General features: G+C 35.4%; 1 protein-coding gene across 2 annotated transcripts in view; it reads right to left on the bottom strand.

Annotated features, from left to right (window-relative positions):
• Positions 1–20,472, bottom strand: part of adp (WD and tetratricopeptide repeats 1) — a 273,490-nt gene that overhangs the window by 120,635 nt on the left and 132,383 nt on the right. For both annotated transcript variants that reach the window (XM_090383632.1, XM_090383640.1), the window contains exon 7: positions 12,857–13,058. In XM_090383632.1, the coding sequence (XP_090239758.1) occupies positions 12,857–13,058 (202 nt within the window). The remainder of the gene's footprint in view (positions 1–12,856; positions 13,059–20,472) is intronic.

Raw genomic sequence — 20,472 nt, 5'->3', positions numbered from 1 at the left:
AAAAATTAGCTAAAATAATGTCAATAAAACCTTATTAAAGCAAAAATAAGAATAAAAATTTTGAAATTAAAAAGACCAATACATTACAAAAATTAAAAAAAGTAACTGCAGATTACAGGTTAAAGCCAACTTACTGTGTGTTTGAACTGGAATCGGTGAAATAGCTGTGTGTATGTGGTGTTTACAGAGCAACATTTGGAGACCCAAGGAAGAAAGCCGATAGACCTCTGTCCAGAACGTTTATATCAGTTGAAGTAACCACGTGTGAGGGTTTTTTTTATTTAGGAGCATTAGCAACTAAGGCCGTATTGCTCCGGGAATATGCAGTAGTCATTCCTGACCTTTCCGCATCCTCTGTATTTGGTGGTGAGGGGCTCAAACCCCAGTCTAATCAACAAGCGTGTGCTGTGCACTGCTGCTCCTTCCCACCTGGCTACGGAGGTGCCACACACGTGTGAGGGGGAAGAAGTGGAGTCGTCAAAGTGAACCGTCCCATGTTACAGAGAAGTAGGTAAATAAACAAATGAGGCAAAGTGCCAGCAAAGGGAGACCTATGACTGACAAAGTAGTGTAGAAAAGACAATAAACTTTGTATCAGAAGAAAAACCGCCAGCCTAATTGTGCACGAGAAATAAAATGTAGTAATTAAGGATAGTAGAAAGCAATTTGAAGAGTAATATAGTTGTGCTCGGGTAGTCCAGGGTTGCTAAACCCGTACCATAGCTGGTCCCTGGACAGATGTCTGGACAAATGCCTCATATGTTTAATTATGAATTATAATTATAATACTTGCCTAGACAATTTCAACATTAATGATTGCATTAATAAATCTACAGATCTACTTCCAGATGGCTGCCAAAGCTTGAACATTATTTCCAGATTCATATATGCTAAACCTTTTGGGCTCAAGGTTTGCAATTACAAAAACCTAGCAACTAACTTGGATAAATTGAACCTTGAACCTACTTCTAATGTATGTATTTGCCAATCTCCAACTGTTTATTCATACACACATTGGCCATATCTTAATAGTCAACTTAGAGATTATACCCAACAAGGAACTCAGAAGCATCATGTCCTATGGCTTTAAATATAGGCCACCCTTTAAAATCAACTTTAAATACTTCAGAAAACAATTATACCAGGATTTACTTAACTTCTGTTTTAAGCTCTCTTACCATCATAACGTCCCCATTGAAGCCTTCCAACTTTGGATTAATTCAGTACTTGCTATGATGCTACAACATTATAAGCCATCATTACCACAGGTGCAACCATCAGCAGAATTAAAATTTTATTTTTCCACATTAAAACAACAATTGAAGGACCTGCATAAACATTTTATAATCACCCCTGTTGATAAAGCCTCTTGCAATTACACCATTATCTGTAAAGCCTTTTATTTCCAAACATTAAATACAGAACTAAATTCCAGTGCCACCTACAAGTCCATCAATAACAACAGCAGTATCATCACAAAGAAGTTAACTGCATTCAGGAAGAAAATAAAAATCAGATTTAATAACTGCAATTTTCCTTATATTTATTTCATACCCAAGTTCCACAAAAACCATACAGGATTTAGGTTTATTACATCCTGCAAATACAGTTACGCCCATAAACCTGGCAAAACTTCAGAAAGGTTACTTAAACCCAAAATAGACATCCTTCCTAATAGTAGGATAATTAATAACAACATTCCATTTATTAATGCTCTGAATACTGATAACGTTTCTCATGTGCAAACTTTTGATTTCAATAGTCTATTCACCAGCATAGACATAACCAACTTAAAATCGGTCTTGAATGAAATTTATAATAAATACAAACATTATTGGTTGTAATTCAGTTTTTTGGAGCAATCTCATTAATCTCTGTGTCTCCACAGAGATTAATGATTTTTGATGACAAATCTGTATACTTACAAACCAAAGGTATCCCCATGGGTAGGCCGACCGGGCTAGCCGAGTGGGTAAAGTACCTGCCCGGCAACCCAAAGGTCGCGGGTTCGATTCCCGCCTCGGGCTTGGATCAAAGTACTACAAAAACCTTGGGAGGTGCAATATGGCCACAGAAGCCGATGCGCCAACAACTACCAAATCAAAAAAAAAAAAAAAAAATCCCCATGGGTAGCCCCACCAGCTGCATCTCAGTTAACCTATGTCTATAGTGGTCTGAGACCTCTCTACCCTCAGATATTAAACTTTACAGATATTCAACTACCCTACATTTATACAGGACTTTTCTGGTATTTACCCTTCAGAACTTACTCTGGAGAAAACAGATAATGATTTTTCAGCCAATTATTTACACTTGTATATTAGCAATATTACAAGTGTAATACTTGTATATTACACTTGTAATATTAGCAGCCCTCAAACCATAATCAACATATACAATAAAAGAGATGCTTTTAAATATAATGAATTTTAAATTTTAAATATAATAGTAAATATGATATACACAACATATTTACTATTTGATTACATATTACTTTTAGGCTTGTATATAATGTATAGTTATATATCCCATAGCCCCTGTTGTGTCTCACGGTGTAGAAAGCTTGTGACCACGGATTGGCAACACATGGCGGTATTGTGTTCTGTTATGTCTTTTTTTTTTTTACATTTACTCAATAACAATACCAATACTGACTTAAACATATGAGGCATTTGTCCAGAGACCAGCTATAGTACGGGTTTAGCAACCCCGGACAACATGAGCACAACTATATTATCCTTCTTCAAATTGCTTTCTACTATCCTTAATTACTACATTTTATTTCTCTTGCGCAATTAGGCTGGCCGAGAGCAATATCGAGAAGCTATTCCTCTGCTATTATTTTTTTTCCTTTTGATACAAAGTTTAGTGTCTTTTCTACACTACTTTGTCAGTGACAGTCTCCCTTTGCTGGCACTTTGCCTTATTTGTTTTTTTGTGTTACTTCCCCGTCCTGTGTTACTTCCCCGTAACACAGGACGGTTCACTTTGATGACTCCACTTCTTCTACCCTCACACGTGGTTACTTCAACTGATATAAACATTCTGGACTGAGATCTATCGGCTTTCTTTCTTGGGTGTCGAATGTTGCTCTGTAAACACCACATGAAGCTATTTCACCAATTTCAGTCCAAACACCCAGTAAGTTGGCTTTAACCTGACTTTATCCTGTAATCTACAGTTACTTTTTTAATTTTTGTAATGTATTGGTCTTTTTAATTTCAAAATTTTTATTCTTCTTTTTACTTTAAAGTTTTATTGGAATTATTTTAGCTATTTTTTTTTTTTTTTTTTTTTTTTTTTTGTTTGAAAGTTGATGTATAAATCATAGCCGGGTCGGCTATGATTTATACATCATAACAGAAACAGAGACCCTGCTTATTGTGGTGGCTCCTACAGTTTTGGCTGCTGACCCTTTGAAGAAGTAGTTAAAGCCCTAGGACCTTTAGGTAACATCGTTATTATTTTAATCTTTATGTTAATCAATTTATTTCGGATTATCTCCTTCACTTTACAGGCCTTCTCAATTTTTCCATGGTAATTACAATTGATAAGTCAGCATCCCTTCCCTATACACTGAATATAAACATTTGTCTATATTTCATTATGGCTGCCAGGGTTTCTCTACTGTAACTAGTAGTACCCAGGATCCGTGACACAGTTTACTAATTTTGTTTTAATACTTTGCTTGCTTATTTTGTCATTCAGTAACCTGATTATTTTTATCAATTATATACATATATATATATATATGTATGATATTTTCCCCTTCTGATTCTGATAATGAGAGTACACAGTTTATAGGCAAAAGTAGATGAGGTTTGGCTAATTATGTGTCCTTTTAGTAAGTTGCATATGCTAAGTTCAAAAATAATATCCATTATTTTTCATCCCATACAGATTTTATGTTTATATTTCTGAATAATGTAATGCGTGAGAACTTTCCAGAAGTATTAAGAATTCACAGTGCAAGAAGCCACTAGAAGTGGACAACAGGATAAACCATGATTCTCTGGTTGCCAAATGATGCATCATCTTACTGATAATCATAAATGAGTAAAATGATAATTAATGAATTCTCTCCACTTCTTCCAACAAGTGGCCAGGCTGACTGGAGAGTTAAATTTAATTCTGGCAAGGTTCCTGCACTGCCTTGTAAGAACATGGATTATTGGGCTTGAAAAAAGTATGAAATTTGTCCAGTTATTGTTCTTGCAATATTATTCTGTTCTCCCACTTATAATATTAAGGTGTATAAGGCTCTGAATGGTTTGAGCAAGCTCAATGCTGATGGGATTCTTCCTCTTGCCCAGATTCAAACTGAGGAAAGACAGTTGCAGAATAGATGTGCAGAAATTTGTCTTTAGCCAGCAGGTGGTTGATTGCTGGAACAAACTTCCATCTGTTGTTGAAGTTGATAGCTTAAATAAATTCAAGGCAGAACTATACAAACATTTGGAGTTAATGGATGGGAGAAATGGTAAGGTTTATTTTATTTTATTTTTTGGCTGATGCTATATAAGCTTGCTTTCTTGCATTATATGCCTCTACTAATGCTAATATCTCTCACTGGGTTTACTCTCCTGCAACTATGTGGGATTTGAGCAGGCCAGTGATTCAAGCATGCCACAACCAAGTAAGTAGTGGCCTAAATACTAGCTAGCTTGGTCTCCAGATTTAGATTTGCCATACCAAGAATATGAAATGTATAATATACTCTCAGAGCTGCCTCCACATGATAAGTCAGCCTCCTCAATTAGATAGGGTGAGCACTGTGAGTGAATGGACTGTTTGAACTGAGGTTCCACAGGAATAGAAAACTAAATTTAATAAAAATCCCTTAGACTAACTCACTGTGGAAGGAGCAATACTGACCAGAGGCCTCCCACTCCTTGCACACAGGATACATACAAGTGCAATATGATCTATAGCATATAGCATTACAGTGGGATAAGTCTGTCTTTCTTTTTTTTCCAACAATTTCCCTTTAAGAAAGGTTAGTAAAACTTCCACAGGGAAGAACTTGCTTGTTCTGGCCAGGGCAGTTTTTATTCCTGCTTGTTGTTGTTGTTCAGCTTAACAACATTGAGGCCAATTGTGTCTGCTCATAGTTTATTTAGTCGAAATTTTATTCCTGCCCTCTGCTACATAAAGCAAATGTCAGGTATGTCACCACCCAGTTTCCAGTTCTTGTTATTAGTGCTAAGACAATGCTACTCAAGCCCTGTCCAAGGAGTGACATTCACCGACATCCTTGCAGCCTAGTGATGAGAAATTTCCATGGGCACTGTGACAAGACTGCCTGGAGTCCAAATTTGCTGATACTAGGAAACGACAACATGGAAACTCCACTTTTTTTCCCCTGCATCCCAAAAAAATCAGCCAGTAGTATCTTTAGTCATCAGTAGGAAACCTGATATTTCTGTTGGCGGCCCTACAGCTGTAACGAATATATAATAAATGAACAAATCAATCAAAACTAAGTACAAAAAGTGAGAGCAATATGTAAATCCCTGCACTGTTTCAGTTTGTACAAAATAATCCAAGTAAAACAGTGTTTATAAGTTCTGCTGTGAAGTATGACACCCCAGGATGTTAAATCAGCAGAGGTTTGAAATTTCACACACTTAACTGTGTTTTAAATTGGAAAATGGAAGAGACTGATGTTTCTATTGTATGTCTAATTTTTTAGGTTCTAATCACCCTAATGTCTAAATAAATTGTGAATCGTTATCATTGTGAATCATTATCAAGCAAATTTTGTTGTGTAATATAAGGAATTACAGTTTGCAATAACTAAGCTAAAACTCTTATAAAATACAACTGTGACAACTGGTTTCTGGATTACATGTCATGAGATCTTAACTAGAATATTAATGTGACAAAATTATACAAAGTCAGTATATATGCGGAGTATGCAGTATTGCAAAAGGATCCAGTGTTGAGGTGGAAGCTGAATTGCACAGTCCTAGCCTTTGTGTTGTTAAGTACATAATAAATTAAGTTAATTTATTAAATACATTGTATGACACAAAGTATTCAGACACCCTTGGCACCTCTGCAGCCGGGTGGACAGGAGCAGCAGTGTGTAGCAAACACTTCTTGATTAGACTGGGGTCCCAGCCCGTGACCACCAAATACGGAGGATGTGGAAAGGTCAGGGAATGACCATCGCATATACCCAGAGCAATATGGCCTTAGTTGCTAATGCTCCTAAAAACCAAATAACAACAACAGACACCCTTCCATAAATATTTTGAAGTGTGTCAGAAGTTCCCCACTGCGCATGTATCAGCTTAGGCATGAATACAAATTCTGTGGGTCTGCTTTGCGACAGCAGTACATCAGAAACCAGTATGGTTTGTGGATCAGAACTTACAGAACTTATCAGACCTGTGCCCTGGGATAGTGGTTGGATACCACGTCAGTAATCTTTTTATACATGTAACTGCAACTGATCTAAACCTTCCATAATCTACTGTGGTGGGTTTTCTTCAAACATAGAAGACTACAGATGACAACACAATGAAAAAAAGATGTGAACTGCCTCACGAACTTAAGGAATGTGTTCTATAAAGAGAGTACTTCATGGCTTCTGCATGTCTTCTGCAGGAAACATCAAAAAGCAGGTCAGAAAAGGAGGTCCAGGAGGCAGCAGAAACATCCACCAAGGTGTTCCTGCAGCCTCCTGGACCTGCCATATGATGTACAGTGACCATCTACAGAGCTACACAGTCTTGGATTCACTGGTAGGGCAGATGCACCTACATCCAATATCAAAATAGTGCTTGGAGTAGTGTTGTTCCCAACTAGAGAGCACTTATTGTCAAAGTGTACTATCTTGATCATAAAATCTAGTGGAAATGGTCTGAAGGTAGCAATTTTGGCTAGTTAAGCCTGTGTGCCAGGAAACATGAATTTCCAGGAAACGTGAATTTCATAACCAACTTAGGACTTTTAGAATTATGGGAATTTTGTGCTACCTACACTGGCAGTATTACAGAAACAGGCTTTATCAGGCATGACAATGCTTTGGGTCATTCAAAGGTGTTAACAAGACTCGTTTAGAAGCTGGACTGGGCTGACTCAGAGCCTGAATCCCTCAATTCTTAACTAAATAACTGTGGGATAAAATGGAATACAGAATGTTTTGAGCTTTTTTTTTTTTTTTTTTGGAAGGTCATTTTAGACTGTACCCAAAATGATCTTCTTCCAAATCAAAATTGACAGTTGTTTGCAAAAGGATTAAATTCTGCATAATACCAGAAGTGGTAGCAGAAAGTATGCCCAGGATGGTTAAAGCTAAAGGCATTCTACTTTGTATATTAGACATTAAATTAAAAGCCCTTTTTGCAAATACCTGTGTGTGTGTGTGTGTGTGTGTGTGTGTGTGTGTGTGTGTGTGTGTGTGTGTGTGTGTGTGTGTGTGTGTGTGTGTGTGTGTGTGCACAAATCCTTTTGGTCATACTCGTAGTGTAATAGGAGTTGTGTGTGTATATACAAATCAGCACAAAAACATGCATACTCTCTCTAAATATATAAACACACACTTATAACTAATATTTTTTTTATAAAATCTCCAAACAAAAAAAGCATTAGAACTTATAGTACTTAGTAATATGCTGCAACAGTACTTGGTAATATGTTGAAGGCTGAGAAGCAAAAAAAAAAAACAAAAAAAAAAAAAAAACACTTGACATTAGACTTGAATCTCTATGGATTGTAATTTTTGGGAATAACATATAAAAGGAAGGTTGTTAAGAAAACAGAAGTATATGGGATAAATAAGGAAGAGAAAAAGTCAGTTCTGTGAATTTGGAGTTGGACAGTGAATGGATGCTGACTGCTTGTAGCACATGTTCAGATTGATTTGGAAGAGAGTGGAGGATTTATAGATTCCATTTCAGAAGAAACTGCTCACTGAAGTAGCTATAAGAAAGGCAAGAGACAGAAGCTGAACATCTATAAACCACTGTGAAGAAATTTGTAAAAGCTGACTGGTCATTAATTAACCTAACCAGCCTATTTTGAATAGAATCTAGAAGCTTGAGAATGGTTTTGGGAACACCATGCTAGATGTGGGAATAATATTCCACAATAGGGGAGATTTGAGATTTGCACAGAGAGAGAGAGAGAGAGCTGCTGTTCAGAAGAAAAGAAATGCTGTGAGTAAAAAATAAAACAAAAAGAAGTTTTTTACTCACAGCATTACATTTTTTATTGCTAATTCTGGATTATTTATGCAAAATTATCACTAACCGTGATGTGCTTGTGCCAAAAGAATTAGCAGTCAACAGTAATCACTAATAGAGATATGTGATCTTGTCTAGAAAATTCCAACGATGAGCATGAGAGCAGTAGACTTTTGTGCAAGTAATAAAAGAGGGCAGAGTTTTCAAAGGTTTGAAGTTAACTAAATTTTCTTTATCCACTGGAGAATCACCTGGAAATCAGCATTTAAGCAATTGGTGGTATTTGAGACTGTTTGTGCAGGGAAAGGTTTCTCAAACTGGAAGGTAGAATTTAATGTTCTATCATCAACAAAACTATGGAGAGGATTTCAAGCAATGAAAGGCCATTATATACAAGAAAAGATTCGGAAAAAGAACTGAAACTTGGGGAAATACAAGCATTAGTGGAGAAGGGTTCTAACCAGCATTAGGGTTGCTGGCTAGAAGACAAAGTGTCATCTATCACCAGCACATGAGTGATCAGAGAGAAAACTGGATACCTGATGGCAAAAAACAATCAGTGTGCCATAGAAATATCAAGAGCAACTGCTTGAGTTTCACCAAATTTTTTACATTGAATTTGCCCAAAGAAGAATAACATAAGCTAGTGTATGATGGAATCCATATTGGCTATCATTTATCGAATGAAAGGTTCAAGTTTAAAAGTTAGAAGTTGACAAAGACAAAAATAAAGAAAAACATGTCTTCTTCTTCTTCAGTGGGTGTGAAATTGAGGTCACTTACTGTAAGAACCTTGAACTAACAGGGAGACCAGAATCTCGTTTACTTCCCTCACTTCAAAGACACCTGAAACAAAAAGTGTTTCAGGTGTCTGCCATGTCGGCCACATGATGACTGGGATGACACAAAGATGCGTCATCCCTGTCATCATATATGTATCTGTGATTTGGTCATCTGCCCTATCCTCACATCTAAAATGCCATCTTGGGCTATAATACTAATAACTATGATGTGTGAAATAGAAAACAAGGAGGTGGTCCTTCATGATTTCCAATGCAGTATTATTGGAGTGGAAACAACTCATTGTTATATGAATATTATCAGCAGTTTATAAGAACTCTAGATGTCCCCAACACTGGCAACATCATTGTACATAGCAGGAAAAGAAAAGGAGACAACTATTCCAAATTGACCATGTATAGAAGTCCACTTCAAACCTAACATATATTTCATATGTTTCCCTTTAACACTGTCAATTCCTGTAATGCTTTAGAAACTGACCTAAATAGAATATATTTTGAAAAAAACTGCAAAACAAATCTTGGCTGATATCTTCTCCAGTAAAAGGTTAAAAAAAAAAGGTCAAGCACAGCCATTATCAACCCACTGCAGGATGGAAGCCTCCTCAACAATTCATGCTGAGGGAAATGGACCATAATCTGCCATGCTGGTCCAGTGCGGGTTGGCAGATCGACCGTATTCAGCAGTCAGGGGCTTGAACCCCGGTCTACTCAAAGAGCGTGTGTTACTGCACTCCCGCTCCTGACCACTCGGCTATGGAGGCCGTCAGTAGTATTCAATTCTAACACTGCAAGAGCACCAAGAACTGAGCAAACTGCTGCAACAAGAAACCCTATGTCTGCAGCTTACAAGATCTATTAAAGATGAACTGTTTTGTTCCTGGGATTGCTATGGTCACTATATGTGAGTTTAGGAGTGGACCACAGATGACATACTTTTTCCTACTAAATTGTGATCTCCTTCTTATACATTTTTTGCATATTAGTTATCTTAATTTATTCTTGTTTTATATTTATTTTTATCATAAACTCCTATTTCATTATTGGTTTACATTGACTATTAATCTTTTGAGTTTATAACCTCATTATTGTAATTCACTATTGTTATTGTAATATTAAAAAAGAGTTCATACTGTGAACTCATTCATAATGAGTCTCCCTGCTCTTTTACCTCAAATAAAAAACACTTCCCCAATGGAAAAGTCTATTGTTATTTATTCTCAGTTAGGTACCACTCAGATAGCATTGTTTCATAATGTGAAAATAAGTCATGACTGGGTGTTCAACTTTTGTACCTTGAATGCCTACCGACCCACCTACCAACTAATGAGGGAACAACTATGAAACTAACTTGATACAAAGATCAACTAATGCATTATTTTGGAAATTTTATTAAACTTAACCAAACAATTTAGAATTATGTCCATTTTTTACAATAAAATGGACAAAACTCAATTAAACTGAAGAAAATAGAATAACATTAATATGAAATTAAAAGTTTATTCAAATTAACCAAGTTTCTTAGAACAAATTTTAGGTCTGGTGATCTCAAATAAACATTTTATGCTAAACACAACCCTTTTCAAGTAATCTGAAATTATGTCCACCTTGTCTACTTTCCACCTTTCCCAGTACCTCTTTCCATTTTGGTGGAACTGCTCACCCTGTTCCATGCAGACAGTGTGTAGAACTTTTTTCATTAGGAAAAAAGTCATGTGGGAATGTGATAAATGAATCTTCAAGTTTATCTTACATCCTAATTTTTAAAATTTATTTAGAATATTTTCAATGATGCTTTTATAAATGATATCTTTCTTATTCCCAAAGCTTCAAACTGATATCTTTCTTGTTCGCAAGTTTCGAATCGATTTTTCTTGTTTCCAAAACTTAAAATTGATATCTTTCTTTTCATTTTTTTTAAATAGTGATAATTGTTTCTTTCAATTATGCATAAAGAGTTAACTTCTGACCTGTGGCCTGCTAAAAATACTTTACCATTAGTAGCACTAGCAAACTTATTCAACAGCAGCCAAAAAACTGCCAGCATCATTTATACATCTCCTTCCTTTAAATTTATTCCAAACTACCAACTTCCACAACACCAGATGAAAGTTTCTTCCAACAATCAATTACTCAGTTGTCAAAAGCAAATTTTCACACATATCTTGCAACCATCCTTTTTTAAATATTATTTTATATTCCTTTATGTCCAAGAATTTTCATTTTTTTTTTTTTTTTCCTTTTTTATTCTTTTTTGTTCAAAGAAGAGCAAGGAAGCCAATAATATATTCTTTACTCAATTTATTTAAAGCCTAAAACATTTTGATCAGGTGTCCTCACAGATGAATAATTTCTGGACATTACAACTTATAGAACCAAAGTCTTTCTTGGTAAGAGCACAATTTTGTGATGCTGGCTAATCTTGTTGCTCTTCTTTGCACTCATTCCAACAGATCCACATTCTCCCTAAAACGAGGCTTCCAAACGATGCAGTGTATGGCCAGAGGCCTCATTTTTGATTCAGCCTAACCACTGCCTTACACAACAGGTTAATCATTTCCTTCACCCTGCTAGCAAAATTTCTGTGTATCATAAGAAGCTCCATGTCCTAGAAGCCTGCCTGCAATGCTCAGAGAACTGTATGTTAGACTGTACAATTACACCAAGTTGTTTTATTCATTTTCCACCACCAAGAGTGGTACCACTTGGTGGCGGAAATGAAATGGTATGTCATTCTGGAATTACTGCTAACCAACTGCAGTACTTTGCATTTATTAATGTTAAACTTGAACTGCCACTCCTCTGTCCATATGCCTAATTTCTCTAGGTCTTGTTGCAGTAGCACTCTGATTCCTGTTATTAACTATTCTGCCAACCTTAATATCACAGCAAACTTTGATATTACCTTGACATGGCTAAGCTGATATTATTAATAAATATTGAAAACAAGAGTTCAGCACCAGACCATAACGGACTTCACTAATAACATTAGTCCATGAAGAGCAAGTGGCCATTAATAATTACTCTCTATCTCCAGTCACTAAACCCATCCCTCTATCCAAAAAGATAGAGGGATGGATTTAGTGACCCTCTCTGCCCCTAATGCCACACTGCCCAATTTGTACAGCAGTCAATGATATGGAACGGTGTCAAAAGGTTTACTGAAATCTAAGTATATGGTGTTAAAATTACTTTCTGCATCCAGTTATTTTGTTAATATGTCATGGTAGCCAATCACAGGTGGATCGCCTAATCCATGAAGGAAGATAAGTATCCAATCATATTGGTCAGACAAGGTCTCCCCTTAAAAAATGTGTTCTGTGACTGCTATGTAACTGCATTTCTGTCCAGATCATCCTGCATTACTCCTTTGACCATTGCATTCCATTATCTTCCCTAACACAGGAGTCAAGCTTGCAGGTCTATAATAACTCACTTTGCTCTTGAAAATCCCAAATCAATATACTATGATAACGCATGTTTTCCTGTTACTCAATTTGTTGAAAATTTTCGAGTAATACAAAGAAAAAAAAAAAAAAAAAAAAAATTGAATTTTGAAATCAGAATAACATATATTTAGAATAGAAACCCCATTTTACATGTTTCAATTTGCAAGCCTGTGTAACCATTCATATTATGCATAATATGGAAATAATAATCACAGTGCTTTTATCATAGAAAAAATTGTTATTAAAAGAAATAAACCATTTTATAAGTTTCAATTCTCAGGCCTCTATAAACATCATATTATGTGAAAGAATAACAATGGAAATAATAATCACAGTGCTTTTATTGAAGTAAAAATTGCTACTGAAAGAAATAAATTTTCAGATGGTAGAATAATTATTTTTAGATAAACATTACCTTTATTGTAGTAGGTGATATCATCCTTCGATCATATAACCTTACATATGGATCATTCGCACCAACTGCTAACAGTTCTGGTCTAAGAGGATTAATAGCCAAGCATTTGGCTTCTGCAGTTCGACCAATATGGTTTATCAAGTTAATTAAAACATTACTACACACATTTGAACACTGGTGTGGAGTTCGTAAATCAAACTGCCTAAAATGATAAATAGTATTCCTATTAAAGTAATCAAAAGTTTTAGGATAGTTATTATTTAATAATAAAATTACTAAAGGGTTTTAATATCACTGACAGATTAAGGATGGTGACAGTGATATTACACAAAAAGCTTCTTTTTTTTTAATTCTCCACAATGAAACTGACAAAACTAATTCTACAAAATATCTATTTCTTTATCTTCAATGATAATGAAAAGTACTAAAAATTTCATTTCCGTCCCATTTCCAAACTAGATTGAAATGAAATCAATTCATTTCAATCTAGTTCAAAAACCTTGTTCTTTGAATAGTGCTACTGGATGGCAAATTGGTTCTCCAAATACAATTATATTTAAGTTAAGGTTAAATAATATTTAAATTTATGCTTCCACAAATTCTGTTTGCAACTTTCTATGTATGAATTCTGTTTGGAGCCAGCAGACTTTTGACTACTGTAAGGAAATATACTTTAGTCTCAAGAATTCAAAACAGAAAATCAGCTGGCTGCAAAACAAGTCCACAATATACAAATTTATTTTTAAATAAGTGTACTAAATATTTGAAGTTGTAAAACTTCATTGGACCATATCAGCACAATAACCTTGATGGCACAACATTCATAGGACTGCACTAAAACCTTTTACCACATGTAGAAAACACTTATAATAAAGTCTGCTATAAATGTTGTGGCATACATACTACTGGTCAGTTTGACGTCAATCAACCTGTCTAGATATTCATGACGTATTGTCTGACTGGTCTCTTATAACTCTAATAGGTCACTTATAACTTGTCTGTCATTGATCTTTTATAATTAAGATTGACAAGGAATGAGGCTTTTACTAATTTATTGAGAGGGGAGGACAGAAAAATTTGCAGAATATAGTGAAGAGGATCAATTACAAAGTGTGGCAAGTATGATTTAGTCAGCATATGAGATTTTGTTTTATTTTTAATACAGGTTGGGAACTTTTGATTATACTTTGTAAAATTAAAATATTAATTTCAATATTTTAATTTCAAATTTTAAATTTAATTATATTCACTATAGCAGACTTGACATTATTTACAATTTGACAATTTTGTGAATATCATGTAATTCTGAAAGCAGCCTCCAAATTCTTTCTTGGACACTACTGCAGGTATATCAATTCAAATTGTATATTACATAAGTCTTTAAGTGCTTACATTTAGTTTTCCACATTCATTTTCTCCACCATGGAGCCAAAGCCTGTATCCCCTCCCCCTTGGAGAAGATGCTGGCAGCCTCCAAGAGCAATACTTGACAGCTGCAACGAAGTATCAACAGCAAAGTTTGGCACTTCACAGTGCCAAATAGGTGAGATTCTAATGGCAAAAGGTCAAGTGTATGGCAGAATAGACAACCTGAATTCTAGTAAGGGGAGTGTCAGACATTATTTTGATGAAGGCAAAATTTTCCTTCCTTCCTTTCTTCCTTCCTTGCAATTTGTGTCATCAGTATCTCTACTATATAAAATAACAAGTAGAACTGATCACGTGTCTCCTTCAGGAAATCCATAAGAATAATACCTCTTTTATCAAAAAAAAATAATAATAATAATAAAATCAATGATTTTTTTCAGCAGATGCTTGAGCCCTGAATTTCTTTATTAGTATATCCTTATCCTTGTATTGTCACTGCACACATATTGCCACTTTGACTCAGGTTCATAGTGGTGTACCCAGATCTCATCTTTGTTGATGATGCTTCAGAAAATCATCACTCATAGTCTCAATTCCATTCCAGAAGACCGGCATAAGCTTATACTCTCTGCTCCTTTTAATTAGCATTCATGGAACCTACCTGGCACAAAATTTCCAGTATCCCAAATTGTCCACAAATGTTTTTAATGTTTTAAAGCCTATGCCTAGTCTTGCACATGTTTCCTAGGTCTTAATGATTCAGTCTTCAATCACTTTATCCACTGCCTCTCTCCTCATTTTCTGCCATCATTGAAGTGCAAGGCTGGCCTGACCTTCACATGTCCTTCAAACCACTACCACCATCACTAACAACACCTAACACCCACATCCTAACTGTGCTAACATTAACTGCTATGTCCCCATAAACATTCCTTGAATGTCAGTGAATGTTAGTTAAATCAGGCAATAAGGTTAGTCAATGAGATTAGTTAATCTCTGCAAAGAGGAATTCAACAACACCACAGTTTCATACATCAATATCCACTATCTAAATTTGCAAGATACTGGCAGCAACATTTAAATTTTCACCAGGCAACATTACACTGCATATGCAATATCAAATGAATGGGAGAGGGGGAAATTTTGGAGGAATTAGTTTTGGAGCAGCCCTCATACAAAAAATAAAGATGGAGAAGCCCTTTTTCTTATTTTTTTCCAATTAAACACTCAGTTTAATTAATAATATCCTTTTTTATGATAGAGCTAATCAGCAAATGTATCTTTCTCTTAAAATGATATAAAATGATTCTGTGACCAGCTAAGATTAACTCTAAGGTTAAATGCAGCTGTAGATATGATCTGCAATCATTAACTATTCACTCAGTAGCTTTGGGAAATACCAATTAAAATAAAATTTTTAAAAAATTTATACAGTTTAAGAAAATATCCTTTTTCTGGTACAGCTAGGTTAAAATTATTTTAAAATAGATTCTACTTCAAAAGGATTTTATCAACTAAGAAAGAAGGCTTTTTTTTTTTTTTTTTTTTGCCTTAAAAAAGAATGTTTATTTCCACTAAAACAAACTCTTTAGTCTCATTTTCTTATGTTTTCTTCATTGCAAAATAGAAAGAATAAGTAACGAAGCATAATAATGACCTCTCTTCTTTTAACAAAATAACATTAATGAAACCTATAAGGCTCACTATATGCTCTGAGCAAAAAAATGTTTTAAAAGCTACTGATGCAACAAAAACCATACACAGTGTTTACAGAGATGTCTTGTCTTGAACATCCAAAAGTAGAACAGTGGATTTTAAAGTTCAAATCTAGGAACTCATCATGTTCTAGTTAATAAACTGAAATAAATACTAAAGTGCAAAGGCACAAAGATTGAACACACATCCCAGACACTTGGAACTCATCTCAATAAACTTGAAAATTTAAGAGTGAGTGAGTGTGTGTATGTCACATCAACTTACAGTAAAATGGACTCAGCAAATCACTGCTGCTTCCTTCCTTTCTTAAGTGAACAGTAAGTTCACAAGTCATTTCTGAAACTATCTAGAGATGAATGCTACATGTGGACATTCATTTCAAAAGATTCTAAGCAAATCACCCACACTTATCCAAAAAGACGTCACACACCCACAAAAGACTGTGAATTTCTTAGAGAAATATGAAGGATGATATTCATTTCGAAGTAGTGCAATCATAGGCTATCGCTTTCAAATGATACTGCCAACAGTTGAATCATTTAACACAAGCTTCAATTCCAAAACAACCTAGGCCGGTGAAGAGGAAAAGCATAATACTTCTAAAAAGGTTCCTGTGATTCAAGGGTAATGTAGGAAAAAAAAAAATTCTAACCAGCAATAGTATGCCCTACCTCACCTGATTATCATTTATTCAACTTCTTTAAAGCTTCTTGGATTTAAAAAGATATAATCCTGACAGAGTCAGAACTAAGTAAAGAAAGGGTTTTTTTTTTTGTTTTTTTTTTATTGAAAAGGTGGAAGACAGGACTTAGTTAAATGGAAATGAGTAAAACTACATTCTGAATCAATGCTACTGTCAAGCATTTGCTGTTTCTAATAGAAAGTATTATAATCCAAGGGATAGTATAAAAGAAGTTGCATTTTATTTATTCAGCAACAGTAAGTTGCCAGGGAATATGCTGATTACCGTATTTCCCCATGTATAAGACGCACCTTAATTTTGGGGCGCGAAATTTGAAACATAAAGTTATTGAACACAAGTTTTATTCATCATAAAATTCATACAACTCATCACTGTCAAAACTCCCATCCATTAGCTTGTCCTCATCTGTGTCTGATGACGAATCACTTTCTTCATATATTGCCTCGTCCTAAGTTTCATTTATGGCATTTGAAATGCCACACTTCTTAAATGACTTGACAATGTTCTCAATCTTGATATTATTCCAGAATCTTTTCACCCGGGTACCAAACTTCTCCTATAGTTGGTTTCTTCACTCTTCCTGCTGGTGTCAAATTGTCCTCAGCAGACTTCATCCACTGGTTCCATTCGTCTCTCATGGCAGCTTTGAAGAGTTTGTTAATGCTGACATAAAGTGGTTGGAACTGGAATGTCAAGCCTCCGGGTATGACGGCAAGTTTTGTTTTTTGCTCTGCAGCAATCTTCTTTGTGTTTTTTGTTATGTGTGCCCTAAACTGATCAAGCACCAAGAGGGCAGGTTGGCGTAAGAGCCCACCTGGTCTCATGCTCCGAACTTTCTCAAACCAGATCTTCATTCCATCCTGATCCATCCAACCCTTGTCATGAACGTGGACAATCATTCCTCAAGGAATGTCTTCTTTTGGCATTGTTTTGCATTTGAAAATCAGCATAGGAGGCAGCTTGGTTCCGTCGGCACAACAAGCTAGAACAACTGTATAATGGCTCTTTTCATGTCCACTTGTCTTCACAGTTAGAGTTTTCATCCCCTTCTTATCAACAGTTCTGTTACTTGGGACATCAAATTGAAGGGGGGACTTTGTCCATACTTACAATTTCTCCAAACTCAAACTGATGTGTCTTCCAACATTGAATGACAAAACGATGAAATTCAAGGACCTTCTGCTCATAGCTTTCAGGCATCTTTTGGGCAAGTCTGGTGCGTGTACGCATGCTTAGTCCATTCCGTTTCATGAACCTGAAGCACCAATTGTATCCTCCTTTGAAATCAGTAACTTCTTTATCATCAGCAGTTCTTCTTGCCTCATGCTGAACCATCTTTGTGGACACAGGAATTCCAATTGCCCTTTGCTCCTCAATCCATATCTTCAATTCCCTCTCTAAATCAGGCCATTTTGCTGACTTGCCTCTCATGGCCTTCTTCTGCCGTGGCATTTTTCAGTAGGGTTTCTTCTTCCCGTAGCCAGTCTTGGATTGTTTTCTCAGTTGGAGGAGAACCAAACTTACGTTCAGCAGCACAATTTCCATTCACTTTTGCAAATTGGATCACTTTTAACTTGAATTCAGCACTATACGAAAATATTTTCTGAGCCATTTCTGGGCAGAACGTGGCAAAGCGTAATCTAATATACCGGTAACAAGTGCGAAACAATGAGCGCAAAGATAACAAGTGCGAAAAATCAAGAAATGCAAGTAAAAAAAATCTACAACTACAGGCACCCCCAGTTTTTAGACCCCAAATTTTTCGAAAAAAGGTGCATCTTATACATGGAGAAATACGGTATATGAATTTAATATCATACACGGTGCAGAAAATTCACTGTTAAACATATTCAGTAAGCACTGTTCTCAAATTTCAAAACAGGAACAATTTATAGATAATCTAAAAGTAAAACAAAATTTATATAATGGTTTATAAAATAAACCTACCCTCCAATTAGTAAATCTTTACTAAACTTATACTTCATGCTGAACCCTCTCAATGCCACTCTTTTTTATACATCAACTAGTTGTATAAATGAACTAAATTTCTGGATTAAACATACGATTACAGCTCATATGAGAGCAAAAGGAATCCACAGTGGTAGTCATAGGTTTACTTTGTCTATAAGGTCGTTAGGAAAAATATACTTTGTCTATAAATTATATGTATTCTAGGCTAATTTTTATAGGAAAAATAACCGTTTTCAAGAGGAAAACTCTACATCCTGCCCGAGACTATCTAACTAGAGCCTTGAGTAAAAAAAAAAAAAGTTTTATAAAAAAATTTTCCTAGTCTATGACAGGAAGTTAGCACAGGTCTTTTCCAAATAGATTTTACTTCTAACAAGAGACAAAGCAGCTACAGCCACAAAGCATCAGCATATCATATCTATTAAACTCATAGACAATATACTGATGCCTCATGGATGTAGCTTATTTATGGTTGATTTGCCAGTTTCATGAGATGAAAAAAATAAGTTTCTGGGAAAAGGTAACCATACAACTTCCCCTGAGGTTGACTAAATTGGCCACAGAATGAAAAATGGCCATACAAAATTCCTCCTGACAAGACAGGATTTTAACATAGTTTCATATCCTGGCTTGTCAGGAGGAATTTAAAGCCACTGAGGACTTTCTAAACAAAAGAAACAAACAGTGCAGCCTATAACATCATAGAAGACATCTGATAAGAGAGAGGTTCACATCTGCTCCAATTGTAATGGAGAGAAAAGTAGTACTACTTGCACCCACACTGTTGATCTCAGTTTGCACAAAACTGCACTCACTGGAAATGTGGCATAGTCATGAGGCATAAGAAGCAACAATGAAAAAAAATCAGATTTTAAAATTAACATGTACTATGAGGTCATCCTCTAAAGAAAAGGTTTTGTGTTTTGTGCTGAGGAAAATACAAACCCACTTTTTCTTTGAGACCATGAAGCATCAGCATACTCTTTCAGTAAGTTGTATTTCTAAGGTTGGCATGTCCATTCTGAGGGCTCAAACACCTGAATTTCCCGGAAAAAAAGGGGGATTGATTGGGTTTTTTTCACCATAACCCTTGGTGAAACTGAACCAGAGTTCTAAAACGTTCCTCCCACTTAGACAGAACTTAAACCCAGGCCTTTTCCACAAAGGAGCAAGGAAGAACAACAACCGTAACTATCATACCACCCAACAATATACTGTTTCCACCAGTCAATAGAAACAGTATATTATTAATAAATCACAATGCATATTAAATTACCAACATGTTAAGAAAAATAAGATCATTCATGTAAACAACTTTCCCAAATTTATAACCAGAAGGATCAGTCAGAGAGTAATACAAGTTATACTTCATCCTTAGTAACTAAACAAAATTTGATTTTGATTAATTGCAGTTATATCCAATAAATCAACAGTACAATAGCAGTAAATTAAAAAATTTTTGAACTTAACATAGACACTGTATTGACAGTTGCAGCATCACGCAGACACTGTGTGTGTTATTTTGAGTGTGTTTCTGGTTCAGTTACATAGAATAAAACATGTTAATGAAATGCAAATGGAAGAAGAATAAAAAAAACTATGAAATATTCATTCCTCCACCGCAGTGTCATCAGACAGCATTTGTCAGGTCAATGACCTTATACAGTGACTGCTGCACAAATATTGATGAGCTCTGCTGGATGTGTCAATTAGTAAAGGCAGACTGATGGCCATTACTGAGGAGTTTGACTATCTCTGCACTTGTCAGGTGTTATGGACATTGAATGATGCAAGAAAGCCAAGAAATAGAAAATCAACAGCCAGCAATCTCCAGCACTTGCTCATAGACTGTCACCAC

The sequence above is a fragment of the Mastigoproctus giganteus genome, chromosome 1 (genome assembly GCF_048544385.1).
Source record: "Mastigoproctus giganteus isolate SK-2022 chromosome 1, ASM4854438v1, whole genome shotgun sequence".
NCBI lineage: Eukaryota > Metazoa > Arthropoda > Arachnida > Uropygi > Thelyphonidae > Mastigoproctus > Mastigoproctus giganteus.
Note: the sequence above shows the minus strand (reverse complement) of the source record. Positions and strands in the feature narration are given on the sequence as shown.